This window comes from Mastigoproctus giganteus, chromosome 3, assembly GCF_048544385.1.
Source record: "Mastigoproctus giganteus isolate SK-2022 chromosome 3, ASM4854438v1, whole genome shotgun sequence".
NCBI classification, from domain to species: domain Eukaryota; kingdom Metazoa; phylum Arthropoda; class Arachnida; order Uropygi; family Thelyphonidae; genus Mastigoproctus; species Mastigoproctus giganteus.
In genome coordinates, this window is record NC_143577.1 from 172,060,657 (window position 1) to 172,088,321 (window position 27,665).

The 27,665-nt window shown below is 37.6% G+C and overlaps 1 protein-coding gene across 3 annotated transcripts in view; it reads right to left on the reverse strand.

The window, feature by feature from the left end:
• LOC150088410 (1-phosphatidylinositol 4,5-bisphosphate phosphodiesterase classes I and II-like) overlaps positions 1-27,665 on the reverse strand; it is a 1,046,313-nt gene that overhangs the window by 390,051 nt on the left and 628,597 nt on the right. For all 3 annotated transcript variants that reach the window (XM_090369498.1, XM_090369497.1, XM_090369499.1), the window contains exons 20-21: positions 20,307-20,471; positions 456-555 (exon numbers count right to left, since the gene is read on the reverse strand). In XM_090369498.1, coding sequence (XP_090225624.1) covers positions 456-555; positions 20,307-20,471 — 265 coding nt within the window. The remainder of the gene's footprint in view (positions 1-455; positions 556-20,306; positions 20,472-27,665) is intronic.

Genomic DNA, 27,665 nt, shown 5'->3' on the forward strand with positions numbered 1-27,665 from the left:
ACTATTTCCATTACAATTTGAATTAATATGTAATCAGCAGAGATAAGCCACTATTGCAACTTTATACCAAATATCATTAATTAAATAATAAGGTTTATATTTCATCACAATCAAGCACAATGGTGACATATTTGACAATATTCATATTAGATAATACTAATAACATAAATTATATTATAAAACTAACATATTATATGTATACATAATGTAACTGCTGAACAATACCATTAATGTTACATTTTTAAAATTAAATTTGAAAACAGGCTAATAACTAATAAAATTTTAAGGCAGAAAGCCTCAATGATGCAAATGCACTAAATAATGTCATAATTTGAAAACAGTATAACAGAAGATCATTTGCATTAAATGTAGAAATGCTACATAAAAAGTTGCATAATAATATATATACTTAAGTGAACAATATGGGTACACCAACACAAAAAAAAATAACAAACCTGGCCTTAGACCTACTACAGACAGAATACGGTGGCCAAGTAGTTTCCCATTATCATCACATACAGATATACGCAAACATGCAAGATCGGGGAGAACAACCTAAAAAAAAATAATATATATATATATATATATATATATATACATTTTTTGTATTTAGAAAAAGAAATTCTTCAAGTTGTTATTATTATTATTTTTTCAAACTAGTTATCAAATATGTAACCTATATATCTAAGAGTATGTATATATTTTGTTGAATGTGTATAGAGGTTGGAAGAGAATATCTGCATGGAAGTAACAAATCCAAATGAAGTTTTAGAATACACAAATACTAATATTTAAACCTGAAATATCTAGATACACAATACAAATGATTAAATGTGAAATATTTAAATATAAAGCATATTGCCTATATACCACTCAATCGCAATTACTTTTTCAAGGATCAAGTATAAGGACAAGAGGAAAGACAACAATGTGCAGGTCTATTGTTTCTTTACCAGTTATTATGCAGTTAATAATATAGGAGTCTACATGAAACAAGTTACAACTTGGAATAAATATAACCTCCTAATGGGGTGCTTCTAATTTAATGTGGCTTTTTTGTATACCGAAAAGCAACTGAAAATAAGTTTATCACAACAGATTTATTTATTTTTTCCTGTTCCAAGTGATAACTGCTAGTTATTGAGTGACACCAAAACCCAGTACGGTCAGTCCTCGTATAACATGTGTTTACACTACATGAATTCAATCATACACAATTTATAAATAGGGGAACGATATCGTGTATAACACGAACCAAATTCAATTATGCACGATTTGCCTTTGTGTTTACAAGAAATGGCAGTCACACGCGGAATCACCACAACTGAACGCAACACGATAGGAATGAAGAGAAGATTCTGAAAATGTATTTATGTTTTTTATATCAGTGAAGGGGAAACACATTTCACCATAACAACATAAAATTCCAGCTATCGGTATTATCGCAAATGCAATTAGATCGAGTTTACTACCAGTTTATAACAGACTCCAAAAGCAGGAACGCAACTGGAAATTGTTTTTATTGTTTTATGGTGGTAACCCCCAGAAATGTGCTTTAGTAAAATGTGAGCTAGTTAGGTGTTAATAGAGTTGTCTCTGCCTTTACAGTGTTGTTTATTCAGTTGCTACATGCACACAGCTTTGTTTATGTGTATCAAGAGTGCCTCCTCATTTTGTAATTGTGCTTTATTCCCTAAAAATGAGTAAAATACTTAAAAGGTGTGAAAAGGAAGCGTCCTGGTGAAGACCCTACAATTCAGAGAGAAAAAGAAAAGCAATATCGATAAACAGAGACGGACTGGGTCAAAAATTCTTACCCGGGAAAATCTGTAGTGGCCTCATACTAGTGTTTATGGCCAAAATCACACTGGCCTCCGACCCACCGTGATTTCCCTGGTAAAGCTTATGGCCAGACCGCCTCTGTCGATAGAGAAAAAATATGAAATTGTGAAACGCTTTGAGCGAAATGAAAGACCATGTAATATTACACGTGCTACAGGCGTAAATGAGGCAATGCCGAGAATTACAAAGAATGCAGAGAAAATAAAAACAACTTTCATTAAAATCCATTAGATTAAGACAAAAAGAATTGGAAGAGATGGAACGGCTGTCATCTGTTTGGATAGAAAATCAAACAAAGAACAAGTATGCTTACAATAGAAGCAAAAGCATTAGCAGTATTTTGTTACGTAATAGAATACTTACATATTTTATTACGATTATTTATTGTGTTTGGTAATGTTGGACTCTCAGGACCCTCAGACCTAGGTTTGGGAAACGATGCTCGAGATGATGGCTCATACCAAAGTGGCCTAATGATGATGATGATGATGATGAGTGAATATATACTGTAGGATATGCATACTGCTTACTATTAGTTACAAATACCTGCATATCTACAAATAACTTTTATTTACAGGAATACTAATGTTTACATTATTAGTGGAACACTCTGCCATTTTTTGTAAATGTCCCCTGATATTTTTTGCCATTCTGCCTGATGATTTAAAATGGCAACCAGTTCAGCTTTAATTTTTTGAGTAGTTCAACTTTATGATACTCATGTCAAACTAGTCTCTCGCAACATAAATAGTATGGCTGAAACAGTTGTGACTGTTTCAACCAGTCCTTTCCATTTGCAGATCATATCACTAATTGTCAGCCTAAGGATCTTCGGGCGCTTCCTTAGCCAGGTGGGTAGGAGCGGCAGTGTGTAGCACACGCACTGCCGCTCCTACGCACTGCGTAGCACACGCTTCTTGATGTAGACCGGGGTTCGAGCCCGTGACCACCAAATACGGAGGATGCGGAAAGGCCAGGGAATGACCACCGCATATCCCCGGAGCAATATGGCCTTAGTTGCTAATGCTCCTAAAACACCCAGGTATACAAATAAGGATCTTCAGTGCCATTGAAAGGTTGTACAGACGATATGCTTATGAGGCACCTTATTATCATCACACTCTATTAACTCTGTCGATTGCAGCATCTTGCATTCACAATCATACTACTGTTTCCTTGAAGGAATATTCATAGTAGTTGTGTCTGATACTTAGTTGCTTGGGTAGAATGTGAAAAACTATCAATATAACTATCAGTAGTTGTGTCTGATACTTAGTTGCTTGGGTAGAATGTGAAAAACTATCAATGGAGGGCTGTCCAGATATCAATGGTAGGGCAGCATACTTCACAATACAGCAAACCAATTAAAATATATGTTCTTATTACCTTTTCAGGGTGATTCTAAGTTGCAAAAATTTCATTGGATACCCTGTATATACATAACAGGTTAAATTTTGAATTTTGATTTTATGGTTAGGCCAAATGATGTAACTGTAAATGTGCACGCCAATTACTATTGACCCTACAGAGAACCTAACTGAAAATTAAAGCTAAAAGGAAATATCAAATATGAAGCAAAATAGAAATGTCTAACATCATGTCATATCTGATAATGACATGATACGATGCTTTTTATTATGCAGAAGAATAATGACAACCATGCGTTGCCCACTCCTTATCCCAGAAAGAGTGGACAACTTTGCCATTTAGGTGTCTTATTGTCTTACCAGACAGTAAGATACCTAAATAGCAAAGTGTATAATGTTATGCACAAAATTTACATGGCCTGAGAAACTGAGAATGGTACTAATTGCAAATGTGATTACAATTGCACGTGCTACAGGCCGAAATGAGGCAACGCTGAGAATTACAAAGAATATGCCCTACGATTAATGATTTGTGTCACTTTATTAAAATAATACTTAAGGTATGGCATGGGAAATTTGTTTTCTTTGAATTTTGTGTAAAATCCCTTAATACCAGAGTTTCTTACTTTTGCATAATTATATGTGGAGGTAATTCACATACACTGGGGAAGGAATGACATTGGCATTATCCAATTTTTAAATGTTAGTTAACCAACTGGAGTAATTAGTCAGAGTTATTAAACCAAAGTGTGTGTGTATAAATATAATTTATATATAGAAGCAAAATATATATATATATATATATTTATATAGCAGGGTATGCTAGAACGAACATAATTGGTTCTAGAACTGCGTTCGTTATTATTTAGGGGTAATCCATTCGAGACCCACAGTCTAGAGCAAAGTTACCATCCAATACAACGATTCAAACAGGAAAAATATAATGCAAAATGAAAAATATAAGTGTAAAAATAATATGAAAATTAATTTATTTAACTCTTATACACTGTACATAAAATTTGAAAAGCATAAACAATGTTTCCTTAGTGAAAAATATGAACAAACTTTCCCTAATAAAAAGCATAAACAATCTAAGACATATGAAAAGGATAAACAATCTAACACACATGAAAACGATAAACAATCTTTCCCTAGTGAAAATGATAAACAATCTTTCCCTAGTGAAAACTATAATCGAACTTTCCATAATAAAATCATAAAAAATCTTTTGCACACGAAAAGCATAAACAATATTCTTCCAGTGAAAATATAAACAAACTTTCCCTAATAAAAATCATAAAAAATCACATAGAGGTGGCAGGAGAGGAATCATTCTTCCTACTCTTAAATTTGAAAGTGTCTGCAATTCTGCCCAGACACGATAGGAGGGAGCATATGATGAGAGCCCTGTCGATCAATTCGGCCCTGGAAGGATTGTGCAAGGCTCAGGGGGTAGAATTTTTTTCAGCCTGGTCTGTACTTGTTAACAGGAGAGACTGCTTCTACAGGGATGAGATACACTTAAATAGAAAGGGTGCAAGAATGTTTGCTGATACTATCGAGGCAGTGTTAGGTGGGTCGGAAAACTGCTAGATTGGGGGGATACAAGGACTAATAGATTAACAGTAGCCACTGGCAGAGGTGAAAGTGATTCTTGAACTGCTTCTATTGGAATGAGCTGCAGCCTGGAAAATAAGATGCAGGATATTTCAGAGACTGCTGGGAATCATTGGGGTACAAATAAACACATAGGTTGTGTTAGGGTAGCTAAGAAAAAGAACAGGTGCATGTATACTTGCGTGTACACCAATGCTAGGAGTTTAGTAAATAAATTTCAACAATTTGAGGTATTGCTCAAAACATCAAAGGCAGATATTGTGGGGATTTCAGAGACGTGGTGTCACACAGATATAAGGAATGCAGAACTGGAATTTGGGGAGTACAATGTCTACAGAAAGGATAGACAGGATAGGAAGGGAGGAGGGGTTATGCTATTAGTTAAGAAATACATAAAATCCAAGGAAGTGAAGCCAATCGACATTGCTGGACAGTGCAGTGTCGAGTCAGTTTGGTGTGACATAAGCATTGGGAGATCAAAATTGAGAGTAGGAGTGTGCTATAGGCCTAATGACTCTGATGAGTATAATAAGAAACTGTACGGGGAAATAGAGTGGGCCAGTAAATCAGAGAGTTTTATAATGGGGGATTTTAATTTCCCAGATATTGACTGGAATTTGGGGGCTGGTCACTCACACACTAGCAAGGCTTTTGTGGATTTAGTGGATGATTGTTTTCTACATCAGCATGTTCGGGAGGCAACTAGAGGGAGTAATACTCTTGATTTGATTATCAGTAGTGATCTTCATGCATTAAGAATCTGCAGGTAAATGAACCACTAGGTGGCAGTGATCACAGTGTGCTCACTGTGATCAAGCAATAACCCTTCCCTTTAGGGGTAAAGGGAAGGGTTATTGCTTTCGTAGAGGCGACTACGATGGACTGAGACAGTATTTAAATTCTATACAGTGGGACCAACTGATGATGCTACCAACAGCAAATTCAAAGTGGGAAGCATTCAAAGAACTTATCTTGGAAGCTACTAGGCTTTACATACCAACTAAGAAATATAGTTCAAGGTTTAGGCCTAAGTGGATGTCAGATGAACTAATGAGACATATGGCAGAGAAGAAAAATGCATGGGATACATACAAATTAACACGTGACACAGAAGCCTATGATAGATACAAGTTGATCTGTAACCAAGTTACAAAGGAGGTTAGGCAGGCGAAGGCAGATTACGAGAAATCTTTGGCAAGGGATGCAAAGAAAAACAGCAAAGAGTTCTTTACTTATGTAAACTCTAGAAGGAAGGGGATGAATCAGATTGGTTGACTTGATATCGATGGGTCAACTGTTGATGATCCTGCTCAGGTAGCTAACAAACTGAATGAATATTTTGCATCGACATAAACACATGAGGAGTTATTCAGCGAGGGGAATGCCAGAGGTGTATTCAACTCTGGCAGTAAGCTAGAGAATCTTGTAATAACTGAAAGTAAAGTGGAGGAGATATTGTTGAAGATAAATACAAGAAAGGCACCTGGGGTGGATGGGATCTATCCAGTTATATTAAAGGAAGCAGCAAAGGAAGTAAATAAACCCTTAGCCATAATTATGAGAGCTTCCTTGGACTCAGGGGAAGTACCCATGGACTGGAGATGTACAAATGTGACCCCAATACACAAAGGAGGATCAAAGGGCGACACAAGTAATTATAGACCGGTTAAGTTTAACTTCTGTTCCTGGAAAATTAATGGAGGCACTGGTTAAAGAAGCACTGCAGGATCATCTAGACAAGGCTTCAGTTATAGCTCAGACACAGCATGGTTTTGTTAAGGGGAAGTCTTGCCTGACCAATTTGATTGGATACTATGATTGGAGGGCATTTGTCCACCTTTTTGAAGAATGAATCCAGGGTTCACTGCTTTATCCTGGATTTTTGGACCCTCCAAAAGTCGGCCATCAAGGGCCATTAAAATGATTAAGGGCCATTTCCACAGTGGAAATATCCAGGTGATAATCTTTTATAAGTTTGGCCAGTTTATTCCAGCAAGAGAACACCTCTTTAAGGTCCTCAGCTGGAATGCTGTGACTTTTTTCCTTGTCCTCGTCCTTGTCATCCCCAAAAGCTTTCCTCTTCTTCAGTGCCTCTGCCTCTTCATTGTGAAGCTCTGCTAGCTCCTCAAATTATAGCTCCTTCCTGTGGTCCTCCACTAATTCCTCCATGTCCTCCTCATTGATCTCCAGGATCAGACACAATTTACTGCACAACAGGCTCTTCCTCTAACTGCTGAAAGCCTTCGAAGTCCCTTGGAGCCACAGCATCAGGCCACAATGGTCTCCAAGCCGAATTCAAGCACCTAACAGAAACCTCCTTCCAATCAACCACAATTAGGAAAACAGCATCTGTTATATTGAAATGACCCTTCAGAGTCACATCACTGGAAGAAGTGGCCTCAAAACATTTCCTGAACAGTGCCTTAGTGTAGAGTTTTTTAAAATTTGCAATCACCTGCTGGTCCATAGGCTTGAAGAGAGGCGTCGTATTAGGTGGTAAGAAGTGAACCCTGATAAAACTAAAGTCATCTGGTAATTCTTCCATCAAATTAGGAGTGTGGGCTGGAGCATTGTCCATGACCAAAAGAACCTTAAATGGAAGATTCTTCTCCCTAAGGTAGTCACGGACAGTGGGGCCAAACACCTCAGTCACCCAGTCAGAGAAAAGACTCCTGATCACACAAGATTTGTGGTTGGATTGCCACAAAACTCCAAGGCGGTTTTTCCTGATGTTTTTAAAAGCTCTATGGTTCTCTGAATGGTACACGAGCATATGGTTTGACCTTGTAGTCACCAGAAGCATTGGCACAAAAGAGCAATGTGTCAGTCTTTCATTGGCTTATGGTCAGGCAAGGTGGTCTCCTTTGTGATATATGTTCTGTGTGGATTTCTCTTCCAGAAAAGGCCAGTTTCATCGCAGTTAAACACCAGCTGCGAAAGAAAGCCTCCATCCTCAATTATTTTCTTAAAATTCTCATGATGTTGCTCAACAGCATCCCTATCTGCACAGACAGCCTCAACATGCCTCACAACACTATGTAATCCAGTATTTTTTCTAAATCCGGTAAACCACCCCTTAGTGCCAAAAAACTCCTTCACAGAACCAGTACTTGTACTAGAAGCCTTAGCACCAAGTTACTCAAACAATTATTTCGCCTTTTCACAAATAATTGCCTCACTGACACTATCTGTCACCTGCCATTTGTTTTTCATTAATCACATTAATAGAAGAATTTCCATCTTTTCCATGATATTACAATATGAACTGCTTAAGCTTGAGATTCCCCTCTGTGTTCTGTGCACTTTTTATTTCTACCTTGTTTTTTTTTTAAATTGCACTGATTGTTGATTTAGCCATACCATATCCCGCGCTTAGATCTCTTACACTTTTTCCACTTTCTCGCTTGGAAATTATTTCTTTCTTATTTTCTTAAAAGTCTCAGTTAATTAGCTTCCTCACTCTATTTTGCTGGCTCAGGGCTAAAATTATATAGCAGAATTATTAAAAAATATATTTTCACTGCTAAAGGGCAAATAAGCAGATAACTGAACTAAACTAGATCGTAGATGACTCTCATCAACCGGTGCAATACCACCACTTTGCTTATTCGAGGATTGAAGTGTTGGAACCTATGTTTAGTCTCCAGAGCTAAGTTCCGGTCAGCCCTTCCCCATCTTTCCATCATGCAGTATGACTGATGGCTTTTGAGGTTATCATGGACATCAGGGCAAGATCCAATCTTCCTTACATTTCGAGGGTACAGCTCAAAAACGGTGTTCACAGGCCGTCTGATAGTTAGTACACCAGACTGAACCTTTTAGTAACTTTTAGGAGGCTGCTGGATCAGCTAGTGTATAATCTTCCTACCTCTACTATGCCAGATAATGACTGGAGGGAGTCCGAGTAGTGTATGTGGGGGAATTGTCGAGGCCACGTTATGTCAAGGATCTGGGTATATTCTTACCATGTGTACGCAATATCCAAAAATTTCATTACTTCATACAGCATGTCCCCCCCCCTCCCAATTTTTCTTACTATTGAATACACCATGAATTTTCAAACTAATAGAGTAAGCTTATCTGCAAAAAGATCTAAACCTCCCAAACACTTCCTAGTTCATTTCACAAATATACACGGTCTCAATTCTAATCTCAACGATGTCCATTTCCACTTGCAGTCTGCCAAACCCCATGTACATTTTCATGACAAAATCTCAGTTATTGATTGATTCAACTACTGCTCATCTCAGTCGTACAAATTATTTGCTGTATGATTCCTTTTGCCTCAAAGGTGGTACATATGTCCATTCCAATATTCTTGTGCATATGTCCATTCCAATATTCCTGTCAGAGACTTGGTAATTCTGAATCTCCTCTTTTCGATCTTCTCTGGCTTAAAATCTCTCTACCTTTGTGTCAAATTCATCTGTTCTCCCTACCGTTCTCCCAACGCCACTAATCACTTAGGACTCTTTGACTTCTTGTCTTTGCAACTTGACTTTCTCCAGTCCAACTTACCTAACAGTGAGGAATTTTCCTTGGTGATTTTGATGTTCACAACTCCAGCTGGCTTCCATTTTCTAGTCACACCGACACATCTGGTTGAGATGCTGAGGCTTTTGCAATTACTAATGACCTTGCACAGACTGTTCATTTACCTACAAGAATACCAGACAATCCTAATACCAGCCAACACGCTTGATCTTTTTCTCACAAACAACCCTTCTAAATACACGGTCGAAGTGAGAGGTCCTTGAGGCACTCAGATCACAATTTGGTGATTGCCTCTTCTCCAATAGAGCCTTTATCTCATGGCTATTCCCAACCTCGTGTTATTTGATATTACAAGAATGCAAAATGGGATCACTTGTGAGATTTCTTTTCTTCTTTTTCTTGGTCGGATTACTGTTTCAAAACTTCTTTGAAATAGTAATCTTTGGCATTCAGCTTGCTCATCCCATTCAAGTCCTTATACACCTGAATCAGATCACCTCGCAGGTGCCTAGCCTCCAGCCACTACAATTTTCAGAACTTAAGCCTCTCTTGGTAGAAGGACTAATCAGCTCCCATCACCAGTCTTGTTGCCCTTCTTTGTACTCGTTGTAGCAACTCTATATCTTTCCTAAAATCAGGCTTCCAGACCTGTACACTGAATTCAAAGTGTGGCCTGACCATTCTTCCCTTATACAAAGGGATAATCACCTCCTTATCCCAGCAAGCAAAATCCTGCATATCACTGACAAGACCCCATGACCTACTCTGGCAGCCTGTCTGCATTGCTCAGAAAATTTCATATCTGACTGCACAATTACCCCAGGTCTTTTTCATTCTCCACTACCTTGAGTGTAACACCATACAGTTGGTACATTTCTCTGGAGTTACTATTACCCATTTGCAGTACTTTGCATTTTTGAATATTAAACTTCAGTTGCCACTTAGCCCATCTGCCCAACTTTTCTAGATCCTGTTGCAGCAGCATACTGTCATTACTGTTATTAACAACCATGCCAACCTTTGTATCATCAGCAAACTGACATTAACTTGATATACTTTCATCAATATCAGTGATAAATATACAAAACAACAATGGGCCCAAAACCCAATCCCTGGGGAACACCACTAATAACATTAGTCCATGAAGATCAGTGTCCATTGATTACCACTCTCTGTCTTCTCCCACTTAACCATCCTTTTATCCATTGTAGCAATTTGCCCTTAATGTCAAACTGCACAAATTTGTACAGTAGTCTTCCATGTGCAAGCATCAAAAGCTTTCCTGAAATTCAGTATATGATATCAAAATTATTTTTTGCATCCAGTTCCTTTGTGACCACATCATAGTATCCAATCAATTTGGTAATACAAGACTTCCCCTTAACAAACCCATGCTGTATCTGAATTATTACTGCAGTCTTGTCTAGATGATCATGCAATGCTTCTTTAACCAGTGACTCCATTATTTTACCTGGAACAGATGTCAAACTAACAGATGTGTAATTACTTGTGTCACCTTTTGATCCCCCTTTGTGAATTGGAGATACATTTGCACATCTCCAGTCTATGGGTACCTCCCCTGCGTCCAAAGAAGCTCTCATAATTATGGCTAGGGGTTTGCTTACTTCCTTTGCCGCCTCCTTTAATATAGCTGGATAGATCCCATCCACCCCAGGTTCCTTTCTTTATATTTAACTTCAATAATTTCTTCTCCACTTTGCTTTCAGATATTATAAAATCATTTTACTCCCTGTTAGAGTTTGATAAACATCTGGCCTTCTCCTCCTTAAATAACTCCTCATGTGTGAATGTAGATACAAAATACTCATTTAGTTTGATAGCTATATGAGAATGATCATCTACAACCAAACCACTGATATCAAGCGGACCAATCTGATTCATCCCCTTCCTTTTAGAGTATATATAAATAAAAAAATCTTTGCTGTTTTTCTTTTTGCATCCCTTGCCAAAGATTTCTCATAATCTGCCTTTGCCTGCCTAACCTCTTTCGTGACTTGATTACTGACTAGCTTCTATCTACGAGAGGCCTCTGTGTTGCCTGATAATTTATATGCATCCCATGCATTTCTTCTTTGCCATGAGTTTCATTAGTTCATCTGACATCCATTTGGGCCTAAACCTAGAACAGTATTTCTTAGTTGGAACAAAAAGCCTAGTAGCTTCCAAGATTAATTCCTTGAATGCTTCTAATTTAGAATTTGCTGTTGGTAACATTATCAGTTGGTCCCACTATATAGAATTTAATAAATGTCTGAGACCACTGTAGTCACCTTTACAAATGCAAAAACCCTTGATTAAATCTAGATCTTAAAGTAAATTCCAGATCTTAAAGATCTGGAATTTACTTTAAGAACACCCTAGGATCTTAAAGTAAATTCCACATCAGTACACTGTCCATCTCTATCAACTGGCTGCACTTCCTCAGATTTTGTGTGTTTCTTAACTAACAGCGTAACCTCTCCTCCTCCCTTCCTATCCTGTCTATCCTTTTTTTACACACTGTATTCCCCAAATTCCAATTCTACATTCCTTATATCTGTGTGACACCGTGTCTTGATATCAGAACAATATCCGCCTTTGATGTCTTGAACAGCACTTCAAATTTATCAAATTTATTTACTATACTCCTAGCATTGGCGTACATGCACCTGTTCTTACTCTTAGTTATTCTAATACAGCCCATGTATTTACTTGTTTCATGGCTCCCAGCAGCTCCTGAAATCTGCAGCAACTTGCTTTCCGGGCTGCTGCTCATTTCAATAGAAGTAGTGCAAGAATCACTTCCACTTCTGCCTGGGCTACTGTTAATCTAACAGTTTATGAAACTCCCCCCTCCCCCAAGATAACAGTTTTCCGACCCACCTAATATTGCCTCGATAGCATCAGCAAATATTCTTGCACCCTTTCTATTTAAGTGTATGCCATCCCTGTAGAAGCAATCTGTTTGTTGTTTGTTATTTGGTTTTTAGGAGCATTAGCAACTAAGGCCATATTGCTCTGGGAATATGCGGTGGTCATACCCTGACCTTTCCGCATCCTCCGTATTTGGTGGTGACGGGCTCGAACTCCGGTCTAATCAAGAAGCGTGTGCTACGCACTGCTGCTCCTTCCCACCTGGCTACGGAGGCGCCCAGAAGCAATCTCTTCTGTTAACAAGCAATGACCACACTGAGAAAAAGTCTACCCAATGAGCCTTGTACTATCTCTCCAGGGCTGAACTGATTGACAAGGCTCTCATCATATACTCCCTCCTATTGTCTGTGGGTAGGATTGCAGACACTTAAATTTACCCCTAACTTGCAACTTTTTTTTTCAACAGTGACCTGTACTTGTTAAGTAAATCTGCAGATCTCCTACATTTAATGTCATTAGTGCCAGTATGTAGAACGATATCACCTTTTGTTCCCTTAAAAGATGATGTCTGCTCTACATTTAATGTCATTAACTTTTGCCCCTGGCAGACATACCCTGGTTCTATTCCACCTCTCCTTTTTTGCACAATATATTTCCCCGACAAATGAGTCACCAACAAAAACTAGCTCCTGTGCAACCAGCGCATTCTGCCCTGAAGATCGCTGCTCTATTGCCTGGTGCACAAGTGTGAGCTGTGGCATTGAATTGGGCATCTGAGAGCTTGATGGGCTCTCCATTTTTATTCCTTTGGGGGCATCTACACGACTCTTCAAACTGTCATAGATGCCCATCAGAATGCTGAGTTGGCATCTAATTTTTTCACATTCTCAGCATCTAGCACACACACACAAAGACATCCTCCATGGCTAGACCATATCCTGTTCAAGAAAGGCCCCAAACATGCCACATTTTGCATGTTTTTTCAGACTGTTGGCGAATTGCCCCCTTCAGTTCTCCCCCGAACCACAGCACCTCTTCTACTTTGTGCACATTGCTTTGCTGCTCTAGTCTGGGGCATGATTTCCATTTAAATACAATTTAATCAACAATAAAAATTAATAAGATTTATAAATTTTATTGATTAATTGACAATAAAAATAAAAATTATTTTACATTAAAAATAAAATTATTTATTTTAAAAACTATACTAAGCTAACAGATTCCTAGTACAGTGCTATGTATTATGCTATCTAATTTTACGTTATACCTGTCTCGTTCGAGATATATGTTAGACTATTCTGTATCAATCTAATATACAACAGCAATGGCGGCAAGTTTTGAATGGTATATGTTTAACCGATACTAACTAATAAACTACTCATGACTAGGAATATAAAGCTACTTCTAGAAGATAAATTAATATTATTATTATTGTTGCTCTTATATTATTTCTCCCTGATTGGGGGAATTCCACTCCGTGACGGGTACTGCTACCAAGTACACAGGGTGGTTGTAATGTCAGGTGTTACTGTTGGTCGAGAAAATCTCTGACTATCCTACAGGTGTTCAGAATTGCGACTTTCTGGAGTTTCTTGTAGGTGTTCTCTGGGAGACCTATTGCTAGGCTGCTATATATAGTCTTTGGAACCATACCGGTAGTTGACATGATGACCGGGATGGTCGATACTTCTTGCATATGCCACATCTCCTTGACTTCATATCTCAGGTTTGTGTACTTCCTAATTTTTTCCCTGTGAGTTTTCTGGATATTGCTAGTGTTGAGCACCGCTATGTCAATCAGATAGGTAGCCTTTATCATCTTGTCCACAAGCGTTATATCCTGTCTGTTGTGCAGGATGGTCTTATCCGTTATTATGGCGCAGTCCCAGTACAGCTTTTGGGTTTGGGTCTCTAGTACTGTCTGGGGTTCGTACTTGACGGTACACTTTCTTTGGTTAACTGATATTTCCTCACTAGCTTCTGATGTATTATCCTGGCTACCTGGTTGTGTCTACCTTGCAATCCGCGGTGATGTGTTGGCTCGTTTCTGAGGCCAAGTGGCATCATCAACATGTGTCATCTGACATTCCGGGCTCCTTTGTGATGTATTTTCTATAGTTTCTGGTGTTGATCACCTGGTCTTGGATGGCCAGCATGAAGGATTCATGCTGGCCATCCAAGTCTCAGGGAAGAGCGTCCCACTTGTGAGCCATGCATTGGAAGCAAAGTTATCGATATGATCTTGATGGAGGTCATTGTAGTGTCTACCATGGAGTGTATCCTTTGCTCATCTTTCTAACTTCATTTCTTGTGCTGTCTGGGTGGGTGGGTGGGGTTCCTCGGTTAGGTTGAGTGGGGTATACAACTTATCTATCTTCCTTATGGCCTGGTGGAGTGGTGCTGTGTTGTTCTTGAAGTAATCCTTCAGGTTAATTATCACTGTTTTCTGTTGCTCTATCAGGACTATCAGGCCCCTTCCTCCCTCTTTCCGAGCTATTGTTACTCTCTCCTGCTGACTTCGAGTGGTGTTGGTGGCTCTTGGTCATCATTGTCCTTGTTTTTCTCATGATATCTTCTAGCTTGGTGTTAGTCCAATCTATGACCCCCAAAGGTGTATGTTAGTACCGGAGCTACGTAGGTGTTTATGTCTTTAACTGTGTTCCCTCCATTCAATTTTGCTTTCAGAAGGCTTCTGAGTCTCTGATGATATTTTTCGGTCAGGCACGTCTTGATTTCCTTGTGCTCTAACTGCTAAGCCTGCATCATCCCTAGGTATTTGTAGGTCTCTCCTTCTGTCATAGCTTCGATCTCTTTACCAGTTAGCAGCTGGCAGTTTCGGCCAACTACCATATTTCCCCATGTATACGACACATCTTAATTTTGGGGCCCAAAATTTGAAAAAAAAATGTATTACATAAAGTTATTGAACTCAAGTTTTATTCATCATAAAATTCATACAACTCCTCATCACTGTCAAAACTCCCATCCATTAGCTTGTCCTCATCTGTGTCTGATGACGAATCACTGTCTTCATATATTGCCTCATCCTCAGTTCCATCTATGGCAATTGAAATGCCACACTTCTTAAATGACTTGACAACGATCTCAATCTTGATATTATCCCAGGATCTTTTCACCCAGGTACAAACTTCTCCTATAGTTGGTTTCTTCACTCTTCTTGCTGGTGTCAAATTGTCCCCAGAAGACTTCATCCATTGGTTCCATTCATCTCTCATGGCAGCTTTGAAGGGTTTGTTAATGCTGACATCAAGTGGTTGGAGCTGGGATGTCAAGCCTCCAGGTACGACAGCAAGTTTTGTTTTTTGCTCTGCAGCAATCTTCTTTGTGTTTTTTGTTATGTGTGCCCTGAACTGATCAAGCACCAATAGGGCAGATTTGCGTAAGAGCCCACTTGGTCTCTTGCTCCAAACTTTCTCAAACCAGATCTTCATCCCATCCTGATCCATCCAACCCTTTTCATGAACATGGACTCCTCGAGGAATGTCTTCTTTTGGCATTGTTTTGCATTTGAAAATCAGCATAGGAGGCAGCTTGGTTCTGTCGACACAACAAGCTAGAACAACTGTATAATGGCTCTTTTCATGTCCACTTGTCTTCACAGTTACAGTTTTCACCCCCTTCTTATCAACAGTTCTGTTACTTGGGACATCAAATTGAAGGGGGACTTCGTCCATATTTGCAATCTTTCCCAACTCAAACTGATGTGTCTTCTGACACTGAATGACAAAACAATGAAATTCAAGGACCGTCTGCTCATAGCTTTCAGGCATCTTAGGGCAAGTCTGGTGCGTGTACACATGCTTAGTCCATTCTGTTTCATGAACCTGAAGCACCAATTGTGTCCTCCTTTGAAATTGGTAACTTCTTTTTCATCAGCAATTCTTCTTGCCTCATGCTGAACCATCTTTGTGGACACAGGCATTCCAATTGCCCTTTGCTCTTCAATCCATATCTTCAATTCCTTCTCTAAATCAGGCCATTTTGCTGACTTGCCTCTTATGGCCTTCTTCTGCCGTAGCGTTTTCAGTAGGGTTTCTTCTTCTTCCCGTAGCCAGTCTCGGATTGTTTTCTCAATTGGAGGAGGACCATACTTATGTTCAGCAGCACAATTTCCATTCACTTTTCCAAACTGGATCACTTTTAACTTGAATTCAGCACTGCACAAAAATATTTTCTGAGCCATTTCTGTGCAGAACGTGGCAAAACATAACCTAATATGCCGGTAACAAGTGCAAAACAATGAGTGCAAAGACAACAAGCGCGAAAAAGTGGGAAATGCAAGTAAAAAAATCTACAACCACTGTATAAGATGCACCCAGTTTATAGACCCCAAATTTTTCAAAAAAGGGTGCGTCTTATACATGGGGAAATACGGTAATTTTCCCTGATGCAGTGTGTGGGTCTTGCATTTGTCTAGACCAAAGCCCTTGCTGAATTCTTCGGCGATCCGGAGTATCGGATCGCCGAAGAATTCAGCAAGGAGTTGCTGGAGTTGCTTCTAGGTTGCCGCATAGAGTTTGATGTCATCCATGTACATCAGGTGGGTGAGGATGTACAGGTTCTTTCTTCCTTCTTTGAGATTATATCCATACTCGCTGCTGTTAAGCATGGTGGATAGCGGGTTGAGTGCTAGACAACCACAGTGGGCTCAGAGAATCTCCCTGAAAGATTCCTCTTCTAATGGGGATTGGCCTGGTTGTGATGTTCTCGATCTTAATGGTGGTACTCCACTTCGCCATTGTTGCTCCTAGGAAGTTTGTCACTATCGGATTGACCTTGTATATCTTCAGGGTCTCTATTAGCCAGCTATGAGGTAGGAAGTCGAAGGCCTTGAGGTAATCGATGTAGGATGTAGGCCGTGTATAGGTTGCAGTGCTTCTTGTAGGCTTGCTCCATAACTGCAGCATCTATGGTTAATTGCTCCTTGCATCTACTCCTCCACTTGCATCCGTTCTGCTCTTCGGCCATTATTTTCTGACTCTCTAAGTGGCCTGATATCTTCTTGGTTATGCAGCTGGTCAGGATCTTGTACATCATTGAGAGGCAGGTGATTGGCCTGTATTTCTCTGAGTTTCTTGTATCTTGGTCTTTAGGCTTCAGATATGTGACTCCTTTGATGAGGAACTTCAGGATTGTCTTTGGGTGCCTTATCATTCAAGTGAACTGCTCTGCTAGATGCTTGTGTGTGTGCAGGTGAGCTTCTTGTACCAGTAATTGTGGATGTTATCAATTCCTGGGGTTCGCCAGTTGTGGGTATTCCTGATCAACTTGGTTTTCTTCCATTCTACTTCTAGCCAGAGTGCTTTGCTGTTGTATCTTACTTCACTGCTCCAGATATTTCCCCAGAACTCCTCGATCATCTTCTTCTCGGGTGGTCCATTTCCTGCTTTCTCATCTTCAACCAGTTTCCTGTAGAAGGCTCTTTGATCCTCAACAAAGATTCGGTTGTTTATTATTATTATTATTATTATTATTATTATTACTAGCCATATAGTGCAAGGAAGCCTGAGGCTTATGCTGCACCAGCTAAGAAACAATTTCCAAGTTACCCAGAGAGAGAGAGAGAGAGAGAGAGAGAGAAGTAAAAGGGAATCACCAAGAAGAGAAGAATGATGATAAGTTAATTGCAAGCAAAGCTATATAATGATAAGTGGGAGTAACCTACAGACCAGAAGATTGTGGAGGGTGTGATGAGAGTTTCTACATGCCAATGAGTGAGTGAGCAAGTGTGTTTTATTATGGGTGATGTTAATTTATCTCTAATTGATTGGAATAAGTGGTAGAGAAACTAACCCTGACGAACAAAATGTTTAAATAAACTAGATGATGATTTCTTTTACCACAACATTATAGAAAATACTGGAATAATAATATAGTAGGGCTCCCAGTACAGGTACCACTGGCAGAAGTGATCACACAGTGATTTGGAATATGTTGCAGTTGTTATAGGTAAATATGTTGCAGTTGTTATTGGGATATGCTGCAGTTGTTATAGTTAAATTTATGGGTAAACTACGGTGTATTTACACCGATATTATAGAGTTAATTACCTAAACCCATAAGCATAAGAAATTATGCCTTGTGCATTTTGTCTTCTAATACATTATTTATTCACGATTTGGCTCTCATATTGTGGAAATAACTTTGCAGCTGTGATGGCATGTTGCACACAAGGGTACCTGCATACATTTATGCTTCAACCGTGCTTGGAATGTCTCTGACTGCAAACAATGTTGCATTTAGAATGGATCCTTGTGGTACACCCTCTTCTTGAAGATGTATGGAGGATAATAATGTCTGATAACAAACTTGAAAAATCCTAAGTTAAAGGAAATTCTATATCAGTTAGGACAAGTAACTGCTCATGCTGAAATTACGTAGGTATTTCAGAATGCCACATCAATGTAGTGTCAAATGCTTTTTCAATATCTAGTGATACTATTACCAAATGCATTGCAGATGTTAGGTTTGCTTTGATATGCATGTCTAAAGTGGATTGGTTCTTTCGATAGCCGTATTGATGGTTAATCAATATGATCCATGGTATCTTTCCTAAGCAACTCATAAGGCAGATTTGTTTGTAATTATTTGGTAAGGAGAGGTCTTTCCCTGGTTTTGGGAGGGACTAACACAATTGAATGACACCAGAATAGTAGATATGTGTTTTCTCTAAATATCCAGTTGTAAAAGATCAATAGGGAAGTTATGGCTTTCTCCTTGAGATGTTGCAGCATGATGTAGCAGATGCCATACACGCCTGCAGCATTGCTAGAAGAGCAAAGACTGCTTCAGTTCTATTGACATAAAAAGTTGATTATATGGATAAGAGGCTGCAGCAAAACTGATATTGCATGGCTTGGCACAAGATTTAATATATTGAAAATGTGAGTCATATGCAGTAGCAGCTGATACTGCTCATGTAATTATCTGATCATTAAGCTCCTCAACAATTTCCCCTCCTGAAATAGTCAAAAAGTCCCACTCTGTTATAACTCCCCTGGAAGTATTCAGGGTAGCATGAAGAGTGACAGTAACCGGAAGTGGACCAAACATTTTTTGTTTTAACAGCTGCTGTGAATGTCTTGGTTGCAATGTTTCTATTAGAAGATCCCCAGACTGAAGTCTCTTAACCATTTTTTGGAGAGCCAGTTGTTTGCCTCAACACTTTTCAATGACAATGATGTCTATGTGACATCACTGTCATTATGAAATGCTGTATCTATTTTCACACACTGTATGTTGTCTTCATGCTTATTTGTTTGCAGATGTCTGATGATGTTATGTTTCCCACCACTTGAAATTGAAAAATCATATCTACATATGGTATAAAGAAAATGTGTTTCCTTTTTCATATTTAATAATACACAGAAAATCTTGCATGTATATGGCTTCTAAAATTTTACGTTGTATTTCTTTGGCATATTACTGAAAGATGTTGCAATTGCAATCAAGTAAGGAAGATGAATTCACTGTAGTGATTCCAGAGAGTTGGTAACTATGAAGAAGAATTGGAGAAAATATTAAATGGGATGGGCAAATGAAGTGGGAAATTCCCACCATTCCTCCTGGCATATGTTGTATAAATATGTTTTCTGGAATGATTTTGCTGAAAAACTGCATGTACACAGTTGTCAATCAGATAAATGAATAGTTGAGTGTCAGGATGTCAGAATTGTGATTAAAGGACACACATTAATTAAATACTGTACCTCATTTTGAAACAATCAGCAATGTTAAATCAGTAAAAAAATGTTAGAATTTTTTCTTTCCAAATGTAATATGCCTCAGCTAAAAAAATTAATTCAAAGAGCTTGAAAAAACTGTGAAACAGTGATTAATGATCACTGTGTATTCTCATTTTTCCTGCCAATAAAATAATGATTTATTTTTATAAATTTAATGTTCTACTCTAAATTTATATAGGATGAATGTATATCTACCTGTACAAATATAAAATCTGCATAAATGTAAAAATAATTTAAAAGTTGTTTTTTTTTAATAAATGAAACTTGTTAAAAATCTGTGATAAGTGAGAACATTATTACTATATAAATAAAATATATTATTCTTTATTTTATGATGATCATTTACTTTTTTGAATACAAAAGGATCCTCATCATACACTGGATTGATTCCATTAGCAGGAACTGTCTTAGTTCGAAACCGTCTTCTTACTGTGTCAGCTGGCAATCCATACATCTCAACTTCAACGTAAGTTCCAACCCTTTTATCTGACAGAAACTGTCCAGATATTATCTAGACCAAAAAATGCAGATTAATGAGATAAATAATTAGATAATTAGCAATTTGATGTTAATCACAGTACAACTTACAAGAGGTATTCTATTACAAGAAAAACTAATGGTCTCTCTCTCTCTCTGAGCATACATAACTTCAAAACAGGTTCCAGAGAAAGAGAGAGTTAGTTATTTGGTTTTCAGGAGCATTAGCAACTAAGGCCATATTGCTCTGGATATGCGGTGGCCATTCCCTGATCTTTCCGCATCCTCCATATTTGGTGGTGATGGGCTTGAACCCCGGTCTAATCAAGAAGTGTCTGCTACACACTGCTGCTCCTTCCCACCTGGTACGGAGGTGCCAGAGAGAGAGAGAGAGAGAGAGAGAGAAGCTAAGTAGCAAAGCAAACACCAAGAGGAGATAATATAGGCATAACATGGCTCATCTAACCATATCATTTTGAGAACTATCCCTAAATCCATATGTGTTTAACATGTTTGCTGCTGCTTATATTTGAGGGTCCTTTCTATGTACTTTTAGCATACCTATAATATTTTTTTTATAGAGTTTGATTTGATATCATTCTTTCCTAATTTCCAAGCAGAACATAACACACAAATAAAAGAAAAAAGTGTTAAACTATACCTTTGATGATGACCACTCTTATACGATGTGAATATTAAGATAGTTTATTAGTTAATAACTAAATTCCTACACATTAAGATGATGATGATGCTTGCTGTTATCCATCATCAGATTAGCTGTTAAAGGGCAGAAAAACAAATTGCTATTCCATATTTGTGGGTAAATTACAAAACTTCTACATATAACTCTTACTTATTATACTTTATATTATACATTATTATTTTTATATAATAAATTAGGTAACAATTATATACATACAAATGAGAAGTAAAAAGCCAGGTTAAAATTTTTACAACTAAAGTTTGGTCCTTGAGGCTGTCACAGAATTACCTCAGGTATGCCAAGCTGTTGCTACCTGGGAGTCTAAAACATTGAAGGAACTAATGGTGACACTCAAGTCAAGTGGACCTAATTTTGGCAAAGTGACCAATCAGTCTGTGCCAGCCGAATCCTCTGCTTGCATCTTCATGACGGTTTGACTGTTAGTAACCCTGGATATAACCCCCATATGTAAGTCTGGAAATAAAGGCACCTAGCAGTTAAGAACCCAGGTGAAAACCAATGTAAGCAGGGATTGAGGTGTGGTACCCTCAATCCCTGCTTACATTTCCAATCTTCCTTACATTTTGAGGGTACAGCTCTAAAATGGTGTTCGCAGGCTGGCTGCTAGACAGTCCACCAGACCGAACCTGTTGGTAATTCTCTAGAATAACGTACCAACACTTCAAATTGTATGGTATCATATTCAAGATAGTGGAGAACGATCTGCCAACCTTCACTGGACCAGCATGGCAGATTATGGTCCATTTCCCTCAACATGAATTGTTGAGGAGGCTTCCATCCTGCAGTGAATTGATAATGGCTGCAGTTTATTTTTAATTGTCCCCATCAGCTGATGGGGTTTTGTCAGTGTTATATCCAGGAATTTTGCAAGGAGGGATGATAAGGTGACTATCCCATTGTATAAGGCAAAGGTTATACTACACCTTGAGTACTGCAACAGATCAGGAACCCTCCTTTTAGGGAGGATTTGGATCTGATGGAATGGGCCCAGGGGATAACAATGAGCTTAAATGAGGGGAAACAAATGTTTTCTCATAAAAAAGATTTTGCTTTTGGAACTGCTGAGATGTTTAAGGCTTTGAATCAATTGACTGCTAAATGTCAGTGGTATCTCCTTACTCTTTCTCACACACACACACACACACACACACACACACACACACACACACACACACACACACACACACACACACACAAGGGAGCATAAATCCAAGCTGAAGAAGGACGGCTGCAGGATAGATGTGCAGAAATTTGTTTTCAGCCAGTGGATAGTGGAACAAATTTTCATCTGTTGTTGTGGGAGTGGGTAGTTGAATAAATTTAAGGAAGAACTAGACAAATTATTAGAGGGAATAGACAAGTGATTTTAGACACGTTTGGTGGGTTTTTTTTTTTTTTTGGCTGATGCTGCATAAGCTTGTAGACATAGGAATCAGAAGATTTAAAACAGTAATTCAACCAAGAAAAATAAGAACAAAATTTTCACAGATCAGCCCATTTCATGTTCATGTAATGCCAAATGACACAAGCCTGAGAATGCCCATATGAGCGAGAGAGAGAGAGAGAGAGAGAGAGAGAGATGTTTGTGCATTAGAATTGTGTGGTATTCTGTCAGGAAAATGAACAAGCAGCTGCGTGAGGTCATCAGTAATTGCAAAAGTGTCAGCCAACTGGGTCCTTTCAAAAAAAGAAAGCCAAAGAGTTCAGAGTTATTAGTGAAGTTGTGAGAATAACAGAAGCAACATATAATTTTGAAGAATGGAGTAGAAATATACTGTGCCAGAGAAAATCAAAAAGAGGAGATTCCAAATTAGGAAGTCTCTGATAAGGAATATCAGAGTAGACTGGATAAGTACTGCTTTTATGGCAAAATGAATCACAGAGTAATTAATTAGGAAAACTGAGATGAGTAGTGGTTGAAGCAACCAATAATTGGGATACTGTCAGAAAAAATAAGTCTGGATTGGCAGAATTTAGAGGGGAAACAGACATCACTGAGATTGGAATTAAAACCATGTACAGCGCAGACTCTCGATTTACAAGGATCGGATTAACTGGGAAGCAGATTAACTGGGACACTTCAAGATTCCAAATTAAAAAAAAAAAAAAAAAAACTGACCAGAAATCATAAAATTCAAGTAATAACTAGAATAGGTATAAACATATGTTTTGCAAGTTGTAAATAAACGACAAGAAGCACCGTTATAAGTCATCATTGGGAGATTAGTGTACCTATTATCTTTAGTTTAGTTTGTTTAGTAAATGGTGTCATAATGCAAATGTTTAGTTTGTTTTAGTAAGTCGCGTCGATTGTTGTGTTTCATCGCACTGCAAAAGGACAAATTTTGTTTCATTATTTATGTCAGGAATGTCAGTATTTTTTTTTTTTTTTTTTTGTTTTATAAATCACAAAAATCATGGGCAAATGCAAGAGTTGTGCTTTCAATAAAACAAAAACTTGAATTTATTCAAAAGTTTGAAAACTGTGTATCCGTTAAATCTCTAATGAACCATTATAATGTTGGTGACCAAACCATATGTGACACTGCAAAAAATAAAGGAAAGCTATTCGATTTAAAATGGAACGTAAAAAATAAAGGGAAGCATTGTATTGGACACGCAAATAGTGCATGGTAAGTTTTTTTCATTTTTTATCTATTGCTATACTTTTTGTATAGGTTGCTGAACATTTTTCGATACAGTAAGTCCAAGACTTACAAAGCTTCAGACTTAGGTTACGTTACACAGAATACGAGAAGCGGTGAAAGGATTGGCACCAATGAAGTCAACTATAATAACCAAGGCTACAAAACACATATCAGTTTTTACAGTACAATAACATGCGTTTTTTTTTCTTCCTTTTATGTTTTCTTTTCTTATGTGCCACTCCGGCTACTTCACCACTGTCCCCAGATAATTTAATTGAACTAATTAAAAATATATAGCTATTTTTCTTCATTCTTCTGAGGATATTATGTGGTTTTTGTAATTTTGGAATATCAGGGATATAGTAGCAATATTATATTAGCCATTCCCGAGTTTGTAAAACTTGACTTACATAAGAAGTCTTGTAACGTACTCTTACATATGTCGGGGACTTAGTGTATTTTTGGATTAACCAGGAAATCGATTATACTGGAATTTTTTTTACCCTCTCTCCCAGAAAATCGAGAGTCTACTGTATATTCATGAAATGAATGAACAAGTTTTTGGGAGATTTAGATATTTTTGCTGATAACTTTATTTTATTAGTTTAAGTATTCATTATGCATTCAGTAGATAAAGCAAAAGTAGAAGAGGGAACAAATTAGAGTGAATTAATTAAATTTTTGGATATGGTGTTCATATATCAAGAATACAGCCAACTCCTTGACATAACAACCTTGATGATATATTTTACAGCTGAACCTAAAAACTTACTCTAGCTTATTACTTTTTGTACCTGCCTTGAATCAGCCCTCTTTGAAAAACTTTTTACCTGATTCTACTGAAACTTTCAGGCATCAGTATTTACATTATTGTGCTGTAGATTAGTTTGGAGGATATTTTCTTTTTGAAAAAAGATTGTTTAAATATTGTGGTTCCATTTCAAGATCACTTTCTTTAAAACAATATTTTATGGAATTGTAAATATGTATGTATAATACTGATTTTTTAATTGCATATGGATGGTGGGAACAAAAATCACAAAAATTTTCTGGTGTGTGTATTTTATCTGTAGATATGCATTTTTGGTTTATTATTATAAGTAAAGATGATTGAGGAAGTTATTATTATTAGTTTGAATTTCAAAAGTGTACTTTATTCTTTCATATACTAAGTTAAACAGCTGGGTAAGCTATGGAATGTTTACTGGTCAGACAATAATAATATGTTATCTGCTTAGCAGATAAACAATTTAACATTCAGAGGGAAAGGGTTTATGACACAATATTCTATGACTGCTAAATAAATCTCTGAAAGGGTGGCTGAAATTCCCAATTCCATTAGGTAGCCCCATATTTGCTTATATGTGTCCCCTCTAAACCTGAAATGCCTTATTGAAAAACAAATTTAATTTTAAAAAACTTCCAATGTTTGTATATAAAAAACATCTTATGATAACAATATGTTATCTGATAGCCTCATTTTGGTGATTAATTAATTCATATATTACTTCAATATTTTGAACTCTGAATTTGGAATAGTTTACTAGGGGTGAAATAATTTTTTTCTAACCTGTCCTACCAAGAAAGAGGACAGGTCAGCAAAAGTTGAATGTCTATATTATCAATTCAGCATAACAGATATCCCACCTTGCCAAAGATAATGCCAAAGATAAAAGGAATAAAATTGTTCCACAGACCTATGTAAGCTGTGTAGATTTATTTATATTTTACTTCTGAGAATCTTAGAGAAGTTGTCAGGTTTTTAATGCTATTTTGTGAAAAATTATTATCCAACATGTAGGTATCCCAATCTTGGATTATTTATAAATTTACTATTATATTCTGTTATCCATGATAACTATGTTGTATACTAATATAGTTAGGGAAGGACATTATGTGGTTGTTTTCCATTAAGGTTATTACTATATTTAATACCACTCATATACCACGTGAAATTAATAATATAGTTTATTAAGCTACCACCTACACCACTATAGATTAAGGCAGTGTTTCTCAATCTTTTTACTCTCATGGCACATTTTCCAAAGAAGAAAAATTTCGCGGCACACCTACGTAGTCATAGAAGAAGAAATTTCTAAATTTCGCGGCACACTTGGAAAATTTTGCGGCACACTAATGTGACGCGGCACACCCTTTGAGAAACACTGGATTAAGGTGATGTTTCCGGCATCAGCACGATGCCTGAAACGACACCTTAAGGGCAGTTTTCACCTTGGGAAGAGGACAAAGTCTGCTGATGCTAGATCAGAAAAGTAGAGTGGATGACTGATCTGTACAATGGCATGTTTCATCAGAGATGTCTTCACAACAAATGTGGAATGGGCTGGGACAGTGATGTGCAATAAGAACCAGCAGCCTTTCTCTTGAAACTGCAGCCTCACCAGGAATGCAGTTCAAGTCTTTGAAGCACCCATATGTAGAATGCAACATTAGCTCTCTCCCAACAGATACAAATCCTTTGTGAATCACATCTTGTTTGTCCAAAATCACAATCATCCTGGACTTCTGTAAACAAAACTTTTTGGGCCTTGGATCATGAAATCCACTGCATGCTCTGATGCTTTGTCTCTGGATCATACTAGAACACTTGATACTCATCTTCAGTGACAATACAGTCGAGGAGATTAGTCAAATCTGAATAGTCTTCACACGATGACACTCTTTGTTACTTCTACTCATCCATGAGGCAGTGCAACACCAATTCTGCACACTTTTTCCTTTTCCCTAAGTCTTCGTGCATAATTTGATGAATCATCTCCTTATTTATATCCATCTCATCAGCCATCATTCTGAGGGTCAAATGAAGATCTCTTGCAATGGTTTCCTGAAATTTTGCAACTCTGTCCTTATTTTGAGAGGTTGATGGGTGCTCACTTCTTGGGTCATTGCAAAAAACCTCATGGCTGTTTTTGAACCACTTATACCACTCAAACATACTGGTACAACTTAACATTTCATCACTTCAATTTTGCAACTCTGTCCTTATTTTGAGAGGTTGATGGGTGCTCACTTCTTGGGTCATTGCAAAAAACCTCATGGCTGTTTTTGAACCACTTATACCACTCAAACATACTGGTACAACTTAACATTTCATCACTATAAACAATTTTTAACATTTCATACATTTTTTTGTTGCAGATTTTCCCAGTTCAAAGCAAAATTTGATATTCGTTTTTTGCTCCACTGAAAAATGTTGGCAAGGTTAGTTAACACTACTAATGAAACTAGTTGTTAATTGCAACCTGTCAGCTTACTGGACAATTTCCTCCACCATCTGTTGGAAGAAATTTGAACTACAACGTACCATTGTCATTTATAAATCATCGAACATGACTGCAACAGCACCAACCCAGGAACTTGACTGTCACGCCTCATAATTTGTAGAATAAAGTCAGAAGGCAAAATTTACAAAATTTGGGTGAGAGAGCAGAATATATTGCAGTGAGATACCAGTTCCCGGTGTAAAGAACCACAATATAAGATATTTAATAAAACTATAAGCAAATATAGGTTACCTTTAAGAGCAATGTGGTATGTAAATATTTGTTATGTTCAAATCAAGAGGCATATATTGTAATCTATATGCAGTAATCTAAAACAGTGTTTCACAACCGGTGTGCTGCCACAAGATGAGAGGTGTGCCATGAACTTTGCTGAGGTTGTATACCTATACATAATACTATATGTATTATGTATTATGATTAGAAATTGACAACTGAGAATTTTTACCTATTTTAAGAAATTAACTGTACATTATTTAATCCCAATTATAGTTTTTATATATGTTTGTAATGCCATTTTTACTGAAACACAATGTTGTAATGTGTGGGACAGT